The sequence below is a fragment of the Trichomycterus rosablanca genome, chromosome 21 (assembly GCF_030014385.1).
Source record: "Trichomycterus rosablanca isolate fTriRos1 chromosome 21, fTriRos1.hap1, whole genome shotgun sequence".
Lineage (NCBI taxonomy): Eukaryota > Metazoa > Chordata > Actinopteri > Siluriformes > Trichomycteridae > Trichomycterus > Trichomycterus rosablanca.
The window spans coordinates 9117081-9136234 of NC_086008.1; the positions used below are offsets into that span (position 1 = coordinate 9117081).

General features: G+C 38.3%; 1 protein-coding gene across 2 annotated transcripts in view; it reads right to left on the reverse strand.

Annotated features, from left to right (window-relative positions):
- The window catches only part of LOC134335417 (uncharacterized), a 70078-nt gene that overhangs the window by 30568 nt on the left and 20356 nt on the right, over positions 1–19154 (reverse strand). For both annotated transcript variants that reach the window (XM_063017941.1, XM_063017940.1), the window contains exon 7: positions 3413–3535. In XM_063017941.1, the coding sequence (XP_062874011.1) occupies positions 3413–3535 (123 nt within the window). The remainder of the gene's footprint in view (positions 1–3412; positions 3536–19154) is intronic.

The following is a 19154-nucleotide window of genomic DNA, read 5'->3' on the forward strand; positions in this document are numbered from 1 at the left end:
AGCATATAAACAATTATAATTGTACAAATAATATATAACATATATTTACGCATCCTAATTAAACTTACCATGGTGTATTCAATCACAAGCTCATTGTTTACACTGTAAAGTTGCATAACATAGTGCAATACATAGAAAACACTTAAATTATTTATAATCAACCTCATTTCCACATTAAATTTAACAAAATGTAACAAAATTCTGCAAGTTCTATTACAAAACAATCTTCATTCCTAGTTAAAGCTTTATAGCAGAGAGAACTTCTGCCAATCATTTATTTCCAAGTACATCTTAAACAGATCTTTTTAGCACCTGCTGCTAAAAATTCTTAAATTTACCTGATGCTCCCACCACCATATTTTACATTAGGGAATTAGGGAGTTATCTGGCCAATGTGACTTGTCAGTAGACATCACACTTTAATCGTAGCTCATGTTCGTGTCTCATAAATGATGTTTTGCATTAGTTTGGGGTTTCTGTAAGCAAAAGAATGCTTGTTTTTCCCAATAAAGGCACTTTAACACTTAGTGCATTAGTTTAATTCTAAGCATCACCTTCAGTTACAGCCAAGGACAAGTTTAAAATGGACAGCCTGACCATGCATATATTTATAATGGACAAAACTGAGCTTTGAGATGATGAGATTCTTGCTCATATACTTTTCTGGTTAGGTATCCTTCATTACATCACAAACTCTGAATTAGCACTGTAATAAGAATATAGCAACAACAGCTCAGTTTTATGACAGGGAAGCTACCGCATTCAGTAATTGACACACACAGATGCTCAGAATAAACCGTTCTTTTGTATTCCTTTGTTTTTGTAATAGAACTGTTAAAATTCTAATTGTATTCAATATATAGTATATATACTGTACATATAAATAGTAATTATGCTAATTGAAAAAAGTAAAAAGAAAAAAAAAAGTTTTTAATGTTACAAATGTGTTTGTAATTTATTCTTTTTATTTTTAATTTATTATTATTATTATTTATTTGTATTTATTCATTTAGTTTGCATTTAATCTTTAATTTTTTTAATTTTATTTCCATTTAATTTTAATTAACTGCTTTACCCTGGTCAAGGTTGCGGCAGTTCCCATCCCACTGGGAATCACTGGGTACAAGGCAGGAATACAGCAACCCCCATACCCACCCCAACGATGACATTTGAACCTGGATCCCAGATGTGGTGGGCTAGCCTTATAAACTGCCTTTATTGTCATATATACATATAAACATGTACAGTACAATTAAATTCTTTCTTCGCATATCCCAGCTTGTTTGGAAGCCGGGGTCAGAGCGCAGGGTCAGCCATTGTACGGCACACCCCTGGAGCAGAGAGGGATAAGGGCCTTTCTCAAGGACCCAACAGTTGCATACAACAAACATTTACTAATTATGTTTAGGTTGTGTATTCCTTCAAATTATTTTTCCTAGTCACATAAAGTGTGTTTGGTCGTTGCACTGGATGAAAGAAAATGATGTTCTTGCAAAATATTTAAACATTTTGACGTTTCGCTAAGAAAAGAACAGAAAACCTATTTATTCACTTAGTGTCTTAAGTCTAAAAGCTTTTTTATGTTAGTAGCAGAAAAGAAATCTCCCAGTAGAGAAACACATCCCAGCATTCTCATCTGTAATACTCATCCATAAACTCCAATTGTAATTAATAAAAAGATTGAAATAAATAGTAAAACATTCATTTAATTCAGCCATGTAATGATGTAACTGAAACTGTAGCATTAATTACATGTACAATTCATGTTAGTGATAATAAATCCCATTACGTGCTTTAATAGAATTAACACTGTCTTACCAGTGCAGTCTAATTTAGGTGTCAGGCGAATACCATATATTATATGAATCACATTAGAATTAATTTAACCAGGGTCTCAATCAGACCTTTTAATGACATGAACGTGGCACCATATGAGGCCTCATTATATACAAATGTCATGAGGGGTGAGGAGGTGCTGCAGAAACACCAGCAGTGCCCCTTTACCACCTCGTCGCTTGTTAAATTAAACAGGGCACATGTTAAATAGAGTATTAGCATATTTTAACACATTTTAACCCCTGTGCAGAAGTGAACAGAGAGAAGAGTAATTACATGCTGTAAAATGTTTAAATAGGATTTTATTTAATGTCCAGTCTCACTGGCCAGAACATTCAGTTTCTCTAACATGAATGAAATGCTACAGCTAAATTCATTAATGTAACAGTGTAAAAAACTAGTACTAAAAACTAGGTCTGTTGGAGCACTATTCTCACTATATTTTCCTTCCAGCGTTGGCACTAAGTGTGTTTAAGAATCCAAACAACACTGATAAACCTGCTACACTAATACAACACACACTACCATGTTATTACCATGTTAGTGTCACTACAGTGTTAATATTGGTCAACCACCCAAACATCAGCTGGTCGAAAGAGGTCCTGTTGGGGTCTCTTTTGATAAATGAGATACACATGGGTGACAAAGTATACATACAGTATCATAAGATGTTTTTTTCCCGGACTCACTAGGCACGATGCTTTAACACAGCCCAAACTTTAAAAAAATAGCCAGTCATGTCTGTATTAAGCATTTACTTAAGGTAATCAATAAAGTAACGTGTTGTACATGTCAGTAGATGTATGTTTTTTGCTATTTTATTTATGCATTTTCTTTCGTTATTTCCCAATTCAATGTGTGTGTGTGGGGGGGTCGGATCCTAGGAAGGTATATTTGCCTGACACACATTCGCTTTGACGCATGTGCAGTCCACCAACTTATTCTTATTCGCCCATACTTTAGTGGATTCGAAAAGAGTCACACACTGATCTCCGTGTTCCTCCACCTCTGTATGGAAAAACCAGAGGAAAACCCCTAACCAGGGGCCTTACACAGCATGAAAGACCCCACCCATTTTTAGTCTGGTCTTTTCCCACCCAGCAGACTAGTGGCCAATTTGTCAATTGTGCCAGCTGACCGGTTGCAGAATTCCAACCGCAATACTAGCACAATACTGGGAAATACTGGGAACAAAATGGGCACAATGAGTGCTTAATGCAGTTTCAGTTCACACTTTCTCTCAGTGTTTGATGGTTAAGGAATAGGAATGAAATCTACTGGGATTTATACTGATTTCTGTTAAGCCAGTGCCTACTGGCTACGTGATATAAAACAAAGGAAACGGTTCCAAGAGTCATGACGTTCCTACAAATCAATAAACAAAATAATGACGAAAGCTTAAGACTTCAATTTGAACCAGAAAATACCAAACATTAGATTTACTTTTTACCCTCCATTCCTCAAAAACAAACTGACTCAACAGAGAGGAGCTGAAGACAGATGAAAGCGTAACACACCAATAACCCCCGTTCAAACAAGAAATAATACCCGAGAGGCTGGAATATAATGGCCTTACCACTTGCTGAAGGTTTAGGTTATTTGTCTTGCCATAGCACAGATCCAGCAGGGTGATGGGCTGTTTAGTTAGCTTTGACCCGCTCAGCAGCCAGGGCATAGCGAGGTCCTCCGGTGAAGTCACCTAAAAAAAACAACAAAAGAGAATTAGCTCGCCTCAGTGCTCCTCACCTATTGTCCAGCATTTACGCTTCGAGAGATCCTCGCTACACTGGACATCAAAGGAACAGGAATCTTGGGACAATTTTAAAAGATGAAAGCTTCTTTAGCGCCAATGTAGAGGTGCACTTCAAAGGGCAAAGCAAGTCTTTTATAGAATCGAGTCATAGCACAGAAATAGGAATATTGAAGCAAAGCTTCATACAGATTGTGCAATATGATATTGAGTAGAATATGAAAAAAATGGTCGACTGGTGTTCCGCCTCCCAAATTCCTTTTCTGGCAGAAATCTAGAACTCTGCTATGATCAATACAAACAAGAGACCGGACAATCAAACACACCGGCAAAAACCAAACTAGGGCTGGCTCGATACCACTTTTTTATGTCCGATACCAATACTGCAAATTGAGTATCTGCCGATACCGATACCGATACCAATCCGATACGTCATTTCTCCTCTCAAACAACTAAGCAGTGATAATACACGTCTCAATGCACCATGGTTAAACTAGCTATCCAAATAACAATGCTCAGACTGTGAAACATATTCTAAAGGAATAAATACAGAACCTACAACATCACACTTATACAAAACTGCTGTTTTTACTTTCACTTTTACATACAGAACATTTAGCAGCATTTTTGACTTGTTTAACAGCACTATACAAACATTTAAAATACGTGACACATCTCGCTTCACGGCGTGTCGTCCAAAGTGTCTACAATTGGAAGATGTGGATGTCAATCACACGCGATGGACCAATAAGAATTGACGCAGAGTTGAGATTTTCTGTTAAAGTTGTGTCACGTTTTTAGATTATTAAACCCTGCTGGATTTTGAAGAGGACGTCTGTGACTAAACGGGAAACAGTGTATTTTGTTTTATTTCAAAACACTAATGGATTAATCGTTAAGGATGTGAGATATCTCCAAGCCAGGACAAGGTTTTCTTTAACTCAGGTGAGTAATTTATCATTTAGAAAGTGATATTTATTGTGTTTAAACAGTGTTTTAAGATGTGGTAATAGATTAATTTTTAAAATGCTAAAAGTTTAAGTAAATCAGTGTGTTTTAATTTCTGAATGGCTGTTGCAGATGAGTTGTAGATCAGTGGGACATGTTAATGATGTCATCAAGATGCACCTTGTTACTGCAGTAAACGGCACTCTGTTGGAACGTATCTTTGTGTTTTATTTGCTTTACACACAAACAATGGCCTTATTTACATTAAGTGTTATTTACATTAAGCAACAGTATCAGATTACACGTTTTTTTCCTTCCGATATCCGATCCAGTAATCTGGGCCAATATTGGACCGATACTGATACAGAGTATCGGCTCAGTGCCAGCCCTAAACCAAACCAAAAATTCCTTTTAATGGTCAACAACATGTCTGTGGGTTTTCTCTAGGTGCTACGGTTTCCTCCGACAGTCCAAAGACATGCAGTCTGCTTAACTGGAAATGCTAAAATTGCCCTAGATGTGAATGTTTGTGTGTGTTTGACTGTGATGGAAGCCAATTAATTGAAAGCCATGTAATCGAAGGCTGGGATTAAATCGAAATCTGACATCACACATCACGCCCACACACAGTTTTATGTTATGTGTATTATCCCAGCATAATATTCAAATGAAATCGCTGTAGACCGTGTGAGCTGTTTAAAATGGAAAGAATGCTGTCTAGCTCTAGGTTAGTTAATCAGCATAGTAAAAATATTCAGTGTACACTGATGATCCCTGAGGCTAGACCATTCTCCAGAACACTAAAGTTAAATAAATGTGATGTTCAGAGCACTAAGCCCAGACAGTGAGAGCAGCCTGAGATCATAAACACCAGCTGCATCACTGATAGAAGCACTGCAGCCATAAAATGAGCATCTGTGGAATTGAGCAAGTGTAGAAGTGTTTACTTTAAAAATCAGAACAACATTTATATTTGTATTTATTTTTGCTGCTACAAAGATCTCTTAAAGAACTTGATTATAGCACTAAAGTCACTAAAGTATTTCCTCCTCTGAAATGCAACATGGTAAAACTTCTCTTCAACATCCTCCTTCACATTTGTATGTTGGGGGAATGTGTAACTTAGTTTGTTAAAAATTTGGATGAATATTTGGAAGTGCGTGTTGGCCAGTGAATTCTCAGGCTAGGGTTGGAGCACCAAGCTCAAGCACTGCTGTTACTAGCAGCGTGGCTCATGCAATTATGCCACACCAGTTCACAAAGATACATCAATAAAAATAACTTCCAAGCCTTTTTATAATTTTAGACTGATAAAGGCATTAAATAGTACAAACTAATAAAGATGATCATGGTATAATAAAGTAAACATGAAGTACTAATATAGTATCAGCATTAGCAAATAGATAGATGGATGGATAGACAGACAGATAACCATACAGATATGCAGATAGACAAACAGATAGACAGACAAAAAGAGAGACAGACAGATAAACAAGCAGATAGACAGACAGACAGACAGATAGACAGACAGACAGATAAATAAATAAATGTCTGACAGACAGACAGATAGACAAACAGATAAACAGATAGACAAATAGGTAGATACATAGATAAAAGACAGACAGACAAACAGACAGACAGACAGATAAATAGATATACAGATAGGCAAACAGATAGACAGATAGACAGATAGACAGACCAGACAGATAGAGATAGATTCAGTGAGACAGATAGATAGATAGATAGATAGATAGATAGATAGATAGATAGATAGATAGATAGATAGATAGATAGATAGATAGATAGATAGATAGATAGATAGGACAGTGAGACAGACAGACAGACAGACAGACAGACAGAAAGCTAGATAAATAGATAGATAAAAAGACAGACAGATACTTTGTTTATCCCTAAGGAAATTGTTTTTAGACAGACATATTTATAAATACGTAATATATCTATGTAAATTATATCTAAAGATCTATCTAAACATCTAAATTCATATTCAATCTAAACATACAGTATATCTAAATACATGAATTAATTATATCATTACTCATTTCCATTACTCAGATTTAAATAAACAGTTTAACTGGCAGAAATTGCAAAACATAATCTATTTCCTATTTACAGATGTTCTAAAAATTATAGTTGATCAACTTACAAGAAGATAATAAAAAGCATAAACGTAAACACATCTCTTAAATAAAGCTAAATAACAGGGCAGAAATAAAGACCAGCGCAAAATAGCTTCACTTTATTTCACTTTGCCATGTAGGCTGAATGTTTAGACGACCATCATCTTTTTACAGTAGCATGTAGCACAATGAAAGTGCAACATGACACCAGAAGATCCTATCCAGTGTAAAACTGTGTATTTATTACTGTGCTCATTTTGTGCTTGTAATTGCCCCAAAACTTTCACTATGTTCATGTTGAAATGTGTATATCATTTGCACTGGTAAAGTGGGATTTGGTACTTAAAATACAAGCATAAACACATAGAGGAAGCCGATCAGTGTCTGTATACTAAACACACGACTCACACATGGTTGGATTTTGTCAAACAAATGTTTCTCTGCTCCTCATGGCTAAACCATCAGCATCTGAGGGATGCATACCAGAAATAGTTAAAGAAAATCTGTACACAGTCTGTTTCTGTGAGTAAATATGTGCTCCACATACTGCAGCTCCTCTGAAGAGCATTAAGTTAGATACTGGGATCAATTCTTCAGGCTGTAATGACCACTCAGAATCAATGGGACAGTGTTAGATCCCCATTCCAATTCTGTAAAAGCTTCAGAAAATTCTAAATAAACACAGTAGATGTTTGTTTTAAGGGATTTCAAGATAGTTAAAAAAACATAATGCCATTACAGTATATGGCCAAAAGTTAGTAAACGCCTAACCATTTTCTTTATGGACATCCCATTAAAAAAAAAAAATTTGCATTAATATAAAGCTGCCCCCCACCATTCCTGAGGCTATAACAGCCTCCTTTTATCTAAAATGCCTTTCCAAAATAATTTCAGGTAAAAGGACCAGCCAGGCGCTCTGAACCTCATAGCATTTTGTTTTTACATTTTATTTTTCTGCCCATGTGGCCACGCAAAATCCACCATCTGCTGCATTCTTCTAATCTGGGTGAAACCATGAAACCATGGGGGAGAACAGACTTTTCTGTCAGACTTCACAGGGACAGTAGCCTCAGTCGCACCTTTGGGGCCACCTCACAGCTGGCGCCACTGGGGTACAGCATTAACATAAAGGGTTCTAGGTAGAAAGAATCGAAGTAACCCAGTTAAACAGACTGAAAAAGTAGTGTTTAGTCGACCCTTGAGTTACGAACAGTCTACCATACGAACATTTCGGGTAACGAACAATCTGTTTCAACTTAACGTACGAACTAATTTCGGATTACGAAAATAATAAAATAACCCGAAATTCGCGAAACACGTGACGCCACGAACAAGTTGACTCCAACCGTCTCTCTCTCTCTCTCTCTTTATATATATTTTTCTCCCTTTTTATATATATACAGTGAGCAAACATTCAGACAGTGGACGGTGTTTTTCCGGAGTTTTCTTTATATTTTGTAAAATTCAATATTAAAATGGCCCCAAAGAAGCTGCAGAAAAAGCCTAGTGTTAAAAAATAAAAAATGTATTACATTTGTTGTTGTACAATTAATCCTGCCAGTAGCGGTCACTGTGTATCAGACAGAGGGGGCAGTGAGTAAGAGAGAAGAAGGAACTCGTAAAGTATTCTTTCTTTCGTGCAATTACACCTACAAAATACAACACTACTGAAATAAAGAAGGAAATAATAGAGAAATATGAGAGTTATTGTTGTTTCTGGTAGATACATTTTATAAGAAAAGGACATTTATTATGGTGTATGATACAGCACATGTACTGTACTGAAATATGATGTGTTTTTTATGTACAGTACTGCTGTGTATTGTTGTTTATTATTGTTTATTACAGTAATGTCTATTCTATAATTTAAGATTTAAGGGAAATATACTTGTTTTATAACAAAAAAGACAGAAAGCATAAGTAAGGGGGTGGTTTGGGAGGTCTGGCATGAATTAAGCAACATGGATTCACATGAGAAGCAACAAAACCACTTTTGCACCGACTGTCATTATTTCCTATGGAGTGTGGTAATGCACATAACTTAACGTAACTTATAGTATTAAAACAAAGAGCAAGGAATTTCATTAGAAGAGAACTTATGAGCAGTAACAATTAAGAGAGGTTTAGTGTTCCTGTCGTTCTTCAAATACATTGAGTCACATTAAGCTTTTTTTTTTTTTTTAAATAAGCGTTTTAGATTCTGAAAAGCTGATTCTCACAATTTCTCAGAACCTCGAGCTTTAACACAAGTTTAAAAGTGAAGAAAATCCAGCTAAAGATACATGTGGATGCTTTTAGAGTGAATTTGACGGTTATTCCACACAAGTGCAGATTTGTCTCATATGTGCACTTTGATGACGTTTTACTGCACAGCTCAAGCCAAGCGTTGAATACTGTTAATTTGAAATTAAATAAAGAAATATTTTTTTTTAAAAGCTGAACACGTCGAGTTTAAGAGAAACGTCGGGTTTAAGGCAGAGTTGTTCACAAGTCACAAAATACGAGTCTGAGTCAAGTCACGAGTCTTTAGACTAGAGTTCGAGTCAAGTCACGAGTCTTAAGGTTAGAGTCAGAGTCAAGTCACGAGTCTTAAGGTTAGAGTCAGAGTCAAGTCACGAGTCTTTAGGTTAGAGTCAGAGTCAAGTCACGAGTCTTTAGGCTAGAGTCCGAGTCAAGTCACGAGTCTTTAGGCTAGAGTCTGAGTCAAGTCACGAGTCTTTAGGTTAGAGTTTGAGTCAAGTCACGAGTCTTTAGGCTAGAGTTCGAGTCAAGTCACGAGTCTTTAGGTTAGAGTTCGAGTCAAGTCACGAGTCTTTAGGTTAGAGTCCGAGTCAAGTCACGAGTCTTTAGGCTAGAGTCCGAGTCAAGTCACGAGTCTTTAGGTTAGAGTCCGAGTCAAGTCACGAGTCTTTAGGTTAGAGTCCGAGTCAAGTCACGAGTCTTTAGGCTAGAGTCTGAGTCAAGTCACGAGTCTTTAGGTTAGAGTCCGAGTCAAGTCACGAGTCTTAAGGTTAGAGTCAGAGTCAAGTCACGAGTCTTTAGGTTAGAGTCCGAGTCAAGTCACGAGTCTTTAGGTTAGAGTCCGAGTCAAGTCACGAGTCTTTAGGCTAGAGTCCGAGTCAAGTCACGAGTCTTTAGGTTAGAGTCAGAGTCAAGTCACGAGTCTTTAGGCTAGAGTCCGAGTCAAGTCACGAGTCTTTAGGTTAGAGTTTTAGTCAAGTCACGAGTCTTTAGGCTAGAGTTCGAGCCAAGTCACGAGTCTTTAGGTTAGAGTCTGAGTCAAGTCACGAGTCTTTAGGCTAGAGTTCGAGTCAAGTCACGAGTCTTTAGGTTAGAGTTCGAGTCAAGTCACGAGTCTTTAGGTTAGAGTCCGAGTCAAGTCACGAGTCTTTAGGCTAGAGTCCGAGTCAAGTCACGAGTCTTTAGGTTAGAGTCCGAGTCAAGTCACGAGTCTTTAGGTTAGAGTCCGAGTCAAGTCACGAGTCTTTAGGCTAGAGTCCGAGTCAAGTCACGAGTCTTTAGGTTAGAGTCCGAGTCAAGTCACGAGTCTTTAGGTTAGAGTCCGAGTCAAGTCACGAGTCTTTAGGTTAGAGTCCGAGTCAAGTCACGAGTCTTTAGGTTAGAGTCCGAGTCAAGTCACGAGTCTTTAGGCTAGAGACCGAGTCAAGTCACGAGTCTTTAGGTTAGAGTCCGAGTCAAGTCACGAGTCTTTAGGCTAGAGTCCGAGTCAAGTCACAAGTCTTTAGGCTAGAGTCCGAGTCAAATCACGAGTCAATATACTGTACACAAAACATACATCTTGGTCTTATCTTCTAGTCAGCTCCACCCAGTGTATTGAGCTCAGTATGAACACAAAGACACACACACACATTTACAAACATCTTAATGAGCTGTCTGACTATCTAAAACACACAATCTTTATTAATAATCAATTCAGAGCCTGCAACATAAAAGCCATCAGAGTTTTATGGTCTACAGCTATAAAGATCTTCTCTGATCATAAACTCACAGTACTGCTCACTGTATCACACCACATAAGCGTGAAAGCTGAGCCTCTAATGAAGATTTAATTGCATGCTTACCATCTCGCTTAATAAGTAATGTGTTTTTGGCCAACAATCCAGTTCTGCTAAAAGCACAACAAAACAAAAAGAACAGAATCACAATGTCTTATTTGGACGATATTAATGGAGGCCACCCTGCTGCTCTGCAGCAAGCAAAGAGGCAGCGGAAGATGAGTGACCTCTCAAGCTCTAGAGAAAATTGGGTTTGATATACGCCCCTGACATTCTCTAAACTAATAACCAAGCCCGGACTGCCCAGTAATTACAGTGATCCATGTGTCAGGCATGGACCCTGCACAGCAGCACCAGCCAGAATCTGCTTAGTTCCTTCTCAGCCTGTCTCGCTTTCTCCTCACAAATGAGCTCCTGCAGATGCTGGGTGCAGCAATATATCCAGATGGCCTGCACCCACCGGGGTCAGAGTCTTATCACCAGAATGCACTTTTTTCATCAGAATCCTTCTTCTCTGGATGGATGAGAACCCAAACTATAGCCATACCTCACTTAGTTTTCTCTCTCTTATGAAGTACACAACTTCTATTAATACAGACTTTTCTTCTTCATCTCCAGCTACCATTCACCACTTTCTGTGACCCTCTTGACCTGGGTTGTGATATTATTCTTACACTTTCATCAAGGATTACAAAAGGTTTTGTCTTCTTGCTAATAGGAAATTCAATGAATCCATGATTAAGGTGAATATCTTGGTATTTTCTGACTTTGGTTGATGTAGTAGGTTTACTTCTGGTGAACTGGTGGTAGGAGCTTCCTCACCAGGGTCTACTCAAGCAGGATCTGCATCTACAACTGAATCAGAATCTTTCATAGTTGCCGTCTGTTGACCTTTGCATTTTTGAGGTAGGCAAATCAAATGTGTCCATTCTTAAAGACCAGACGTAGGCAGTTAGAAGTAGATCTATATGACATCACAAGGAATTTCCCATATGTCAACATCCTACCGATTTTCCCGTCCCATACGCTTCTCACTTAAATGCAATGTGACCCCATCTAGGCTTACTAAGGCGTAAGTTAACACTCTAAAATGCCAAAATTACATAGACTCCCCTTCAAGTAGGACCTGAAGTCTTCTTGGTTTAGTCTCTACAAGCTTTACACACCTAGATTTAAGCAGTTTAGGTCATTCTTCATAACAGATCTTCTCAATCTCCATCAGATTGGATGGTGAGCATCTGTGAGCTGACAGCTTCAGGTCTTTCCACCAATGTTTGATGGGGTTTAAAACCTGGGCTTACGCTGGTCAACCCAATGATTTTCAAAGACTTTTCCAGAATCCATTTGAGTGTTGTTTTGGCTGTATGCTTTAGGCAGTCATTGTATAGAAATGTGAACAATTGACCCCAATTTCAGACAGGCCATTGGGTTCTTTTTTACCTACATGGCCAAGTTCTTTCTTTCCCATATGCCTAAATAACTAAACAGAATTCTTATTTTGTTCATTGATGGGTGCTCAGGTTGCACAACTGTAAATCACACCAGCCACTAGCTTGACCTACCAGTCGGTCAGGCATCTACAAAGACAATGAATGATGCACCTGTCAGTGCGCTCTCAGTCAGTATAAAATAAACAGGGTTGCATTAGGAAGGGCATCCAGCATAAAACTGTCAAATCAGGTATGTGTACCAGAATGATCCACTGTGGCAACCCTAAGAAATATGATAGCAGCCAAAAACTGTACATATAAACATTAAAAGCTGTATTTTATTAATATGTATACTATTTCTTAATACACAGTCGAGTCACATTATTATGATCACCAGCTTATATTCAGAGTAACCGCTGCTGGGAGTGACTCAATCAGGTCCTGGTAGGTTGTCACAGGTATCTGGAGCAATGCTGACTGCAGTGGAGTGGGGGAGGATCCATAGAGCAAACACAATGATCAAGATGGTCCAACGGATGCTCAGTTTGGTTCAAGTCTCGGGAATTAGCGGGCCAGGGTAGTACTTGGAAGTCTTGGTCATGCTCCTCCAACCAGTGTTGGACATTTCAAGCCGTGTGACATGTCGCATTGTCTTGCTGGAAGATCCCTTCCACCCCAGGGAAGACAATTTTACCCATGGTACTTTTACCCATGACAGCAATGAAGGATATGTGTGCAGACAGCCTATCGGACACCTTATATATCCACCAAGCCAGCTCACGAAACATTGAAAGTAGGAAGTGGTCATAATGATATGACTGCGTAGTTTCTCAGCATTAGACACCTTTCAACTAAAGCCATGGAATTCTCTTAGGATTTGGCATAAGGTAATTTTCAGCTCATTAAGGCCGGCAGAGCTCCGGGCTGCAGCTGTGGTCCGTATCTGACAGAAGTCACACAGTCATAAGTGTGACGCTGAATTAAATATCACATGCCTCATAGACTTTGCTTGTATGTGTTGCTTTCTTTCAGTCACCACTGAAACTCGCTGTGCCCTTGACGTTTCACGATGCACCAAGGGGCTTCCGAGTTCCATAAAGGTCACAGTCAATAAACCGGTCACAGAGGATCCCAACATAATGAACAATATGACCTCTATGAGGCACTCGGTGTGGGCTGCACCCCATGGTGCCCACAATTATGGATATCATCCTTCTGATGCACATCAGGGGTGTTACAGAAACAGCAAGAGTCTAACGAGGTGAATCCCTAATTTGATGGAATCCAGATGTGTAGAAGATGAAGAACAGTCCTCGCACCGAATATGGCCTCAGCGGAGCAATACAAAACACGTCCTCCCTTCATCCTCAAGGCCAGACCAAAAAAACGCTCTCGGTAGGAAGCAAAACTCTACGTTCCTCATCTGATTAAGCACAAAAAATATCTACAAGTAATCTTCTTTAAGCATGAACAAGGTGGCAGAAAGCACAATTACCTTTATTTGTAGACCAGAATGCCAAAACTCAACGCAACTCTATATCTGTGAAAATGTGATTTGTGCATCAAAGCATATTAGAAATTGTTTAGAATTTCATCTCACACATTTTTTATATGGTTGTGTCAGGTGAAGCCTAAACTCCACTACACAGACATCCCTTCTGTAGACATAGATCAGGAAAGAAAGAACAAGGTCAGTATTTGAGATGCCTTCCATCATTCTGAGTACTACAAGAGCTTACACTGATCAGCCATAACATTAAAACCACCTCCTTGTTTCTACACTCACTGTCCATTTTATCAGCTCCACTTACCGTATAGAAGCACTTTGTATGTCTACAATTACTGACTGTAGTCCATCTATTTCTCTACATGCTTTTTTAACCTGCTTTTACTCTGTTCTTCAATGGTCAGGACCACCACAGAGCAGGTATTATTTGGGTGGTGGATCATTCTCAGCACTGCAGTGACACTGACATGGTGGTGGTGTGTTTGTGTGTGTTGTGCTGGTATGAGTGGATCAGACACAGCAGCACTGCTGGAGTTTTTAAATACTGTTTCCACTCACTGTCCACTCTATTAGACACTCCTACCTAGTTGGTCCTCCTTGTAGATGTAAAGTCAGAGACGATCGCTCATCTATTGCTGCTGTTTGAGTTGGCCATCTTCTAGACCTTCATCAGCGGTCACAGGACGCTGCCTACAGGGCGCTGTACGCTCAGCTTAATGGTCAAAAAGTCCAGCACCATAAGTATATATGTACACAGGGCCAGTGATAGCTCAGTGGTTAAGGTACTGGACTAGTAAACAGAAGGTTGCCGGTTCAAGCCCCGCCACCACCAAGTTGCCACTGTTGGGTCCCTGAGCAAGGCCCTTAACCCTAAGTTGCTCATTGTGTAAGTCGCTTTGGATAAAAGCGTCTGCTAAATGCTGAAAATGTAAATGTAAATGTAAATATGGACACTTAAAACATCCAACAGGTTGTGAAGCTGTTATGCTCAGATTTACAAGAATTCCAACCTGATACAATCAGACAAATCATACATACACAAAAACTTTAATTAATGACATTTGTAGACTCCTAGTTTACAATTGTATCTGATGGTTTGAAATCAGTTATATAAAGAAAATTATGCACTTCCAACAGTTTAGGGAAGGCCCTTCCCTGTTTCAGCGTGACTGTGTCCCTGTGGACAAAGCAAGCTCTATAAGAACATAAAGAATATCTTGTTTTACATTTTTATTTATTTATTAAGATTTTAACATCATGTTTTACACACTTCGGTTACATTCATGACAGGCCAGGTTACTGGTTACACAAAATTCATCAGTTCACAAGTTTTAATGTCAAACACACAGTCATGCACAATTTTGTATCTCTGTGGGAGGAAACCCAAACAGACATAGGGAGAACATGCAAACTCCACTCAGAAAGGACCCAGACCACCCCACCTACGGATCGAACCCAGGCCATTCTTGCTGTGAGGTGACAGTGTTACCCACCTATAAGTCCATTGGGGGGGGGGGGACTTCTTTTAAAAACACTCCCGTGTTTATTCCATGTTAATTACAAGAAAAGTAAAACAACATCAATTGTGAAACTTCGTAATCAGTATCTTGATTGGCTTCACAACCACAAGAGCACAAAATCAGTAACTAAACATGAATCCAGCATTTTTAACAAACACAACTGCAAACGTGGGCACGTCTGGCAAAGCTTTTAGCATAAATAAGTGCTAAAATTACCCATCACTCTACACTGACCACATCACCCCTGCAGGTAAAAAACAAACAAACATACAGTCATTACTGTATCTGAACTGTGAAGAGAGGATGTATAAATTTAATTTAAAAAAAGCTCTACACAGTCACCAGCGTGAATGTAGGAGATGTAGTGCTTGTCTCACTTCATTTAACTTGTAACAATGTTTACAGTACAGTGTTTAACACACAGCAGATGGAAGCTGTAATTACTTCACTTATGCTGGATTGTGAAAGCACCACTCAACTGAGATTCCACCTGTTCTGCCTCGATGGGGGAAAAAGGACAACAGTGCAACCGAGCCGGGGGAGTTCAGGGTGGAAAGAGGCATCGTGAAGCATGCACATCAACACAACTGCCTGCTTACGACAGTATAAATCACAAGTCAGCAATTAATACGGTTTATAAAAGTTCAAATAATCCAAATGTTAAAAGCAAATTTAGTACAAAAGTAAATTATTTTACCACCCACTCTTCCACACTTCCCCCACGATTTTGAAATGAATCTGTTGAAATCTGTGCCCATTCAGTCAAAGGGGCATTTTTTTAATATATCTGTAACGAGATTCAGATATAGAATAGATGTATACACAAAAAGAAGTCCAGAAAATAGAAGATATATACACAAAAGATATAGATAGATATATACACAAAAAGAAGTCCAGAAAATAGAATAGATATATACACAAAAGATATAGATAGATATATACACAAAAAGAAGTCCAGAAAATAGAAGATATATACCCAAAAAGAAGTCCAGAAAATAGAATAGATATATACACAAGATATAGATAGATGTATACACAAAAAGAAGTCCAGAAAATAGAATAGATATATACACAAGATATAGATAGATGTATACACAAAAAAGAAGTCCAGAAAATAGAATAGATATATACACAAAAAGAAGTCCAGAAAATAGAATAGATATATACACAAAAGATATAGATAGATGTATAGATAGATGTATACACAAAAAGAAGTCCAGAATATAGAATAGATATATAAACAAAAGATATAGATAGATATATACACAAAAAGTCCAGAAAATAGAATAGATATATACCCAAAAAGAAGTCCAGAAAATATAATAGATATATACACAAAAGATATAGATAGATGTATACACAAAAAGAAGTCCAGAAAATAGAATAGATATATACACAAAAAGAAGTCCAGAAAATAGAATAGATATATACACAAAAGATATAGATAGATGTATAGATAGATGTATACACAAAAAGAAGTCCAGAATATAGAATAGATATATAAACAAAAGATATAGATAGATATATACACAAAAAGTCCAGAAAATAGAATAGATATATACCCAAAAAGAAGTCCAGAAAATAGAATAGATATATACACAAAAGATATAGATGTATAGATAGATGTATACACAAAAAGAAGTCCAGAAAATAGAATAGATATATACACAAAAGATATAGATGTATAGATAGATGTATACACAAAAAGAAGTCCAGAAAATAGAATAGATATATACACAAAAGATATAGATAGATGTATACACAAAAAGAAGTCCAGAAAATAGAATAGATATATACACAAGATATAGATAGATGTATACACAAAAAAGAAGTCCAGAAAATAGAAGATATATACCCAAAAAGAAGTCCAGAAAATATAATAGAGATATACACAAAAGATAGATAGATGTATACACAAAAAGAAGTCCAGAAAATAGAATAGATATATACACAAAAGATATAGATAGATGTATAGATAGATGTATACACAAAAAGAAGTCCAGAATATAGAATAGATATATAAACAAAAGATATAGATAGATATATACACAAAAAGTCCAGAAAATAGAATAGATATATACCCAAAAAGAAGTCCAGAAAATAGAATAGATATATACACAAAAGATATAGATGTATAGATAGATGTATACCCAAAAAGAAGTCCAGAAAATAGAATAGATATATACACAAAAGATATAGATGTATAGATAGATGTATACCCAAAAAGAAGTCCAGAAAATAGAATAGATATATACACAAAAGATATAGATGTATAGATAGATGTATACACAAAAAGAAGTCCAGAAAATAGAATAGATATATACACAAAAGATATAGATAGATATATACACAAAAAGAAGTCCAGAAAATAGAAGATATATACAAAGTAGTCCGCTCCTAGGAGCTCAGTGAATTCCAGCGTGGTACCATGATAGGATGCCACCTGTGCAACAAGTCCAGTCATGAAATTTCCTCGCTACTAAATATTCCACAGTCAACTGTCAGTGGTATTATAACAAAGTGAAAGCTATTGGGAACGACAGCAACTCAGCCACGAAGACGCCTGGTGGAGCCAGAACCTGACCAGGACACCATGAGCATGAAAAACAACTTCAACGTCTTCAACATCGCGCTGGTCAAATGCAGATGCTAATGCTAATCATTTTCGAACAGAATCAGAAGAACTCTGGTCAGACGCACTGTGTGTTTGGATTTTTATTTGTGACCGCTTTGAAGTCCCTCTCACCCCACAGAATGGACGACACGCAGCAGATAATAAAATAAAATCTGCACACACAAGATGCTTCTCATACATTTACAGCAAGACATTCACGTCAAAAATGAAACCTCACGGGCCGCCACCGTTCTTTCATACTGACAGGTATACAAATCCTCCTCCCAACGACACAGCATGTAATAACACCTGCCCTGTTATTTAACGGGACTTTCTATCATTCTGGCATGTTATTATCTAGGCGGGAGGAGAGGCGGAAAACCGGGAGCATCGTATCAGAGTACGATGAATGATGGAAACTGATACGTTACCGTGGGAACAGATAGCAGATGATGAATAGGGCCTGGATCAGTCATGAGGATAAATCTTTTTTAGATCTACACACTGTTTCAGGTTGATGAATTTCCATCTGAGGTGACATGTTCCGCAACCCTAGATTTGTAGCTTCTAAATTCTCACTCACTCACTTTCTTAACTGCTTATCCAGTCAGGGTCGCGGGGGGGTGGGGTGGGTGCTGGAGCCTATTCCAGCTTTTCAATGGGCGCAAGGCACACATTAACACCCTGGACGGGCCGCCAGTCCATCGCAGGGCACACACACACATACACACACCCATTCACCTACAGGGCAATTTAGTGTCTCCAATTAACCTGACTGCATGTATTTGGACTGTGGGAGGAAACCGGAGCTCCCGGAGGAAACCCACACAGACACGGGAAGATCATGCTCGCACACTCTGCACAGAAAGGACCCGGACCGCTCCGTCTGGGGATCGAACCCAGGACCTTCTTGCTGTGAGGCGACAGTGCTACCCACCGAGCCACTGTGTCGCCCATCTTGAAAATTTTCTCTTCTAAGCATTTTCTTTTTTTTGTTTTATTTTATTTATGCATTTTCTCCCTTTTTCTCCCAATTTTGTGGAGCCATTTAGTCTTCCGCTGCTGGAGACCCCGGCCACTCCTTCTTATTCGCTCATACTTCGCGCGTGAGGCTAGTTTCACACACGAAGAGTAACACACCAACCCCGCATTCCTCCATCTCTGTACAGATGCCTCTTGTTCTTACACAGCATTGAAGACCCCACCCCCTTTTAGTCTTTAGGTCTTTTTCCACGCAGCAGACTGTGCCGGCTAGGGGGCGCCCAGCCAACCGGTAGCAGAGCTGAGATTCAAATTCGGAGAGTTCAGAATCCCAGTGCTTGTGTGCTAGTGGAATATCCCACTCCCACAATTGTCGTACATTGTCAGAACATATGCATAACTACTAAGGAACAT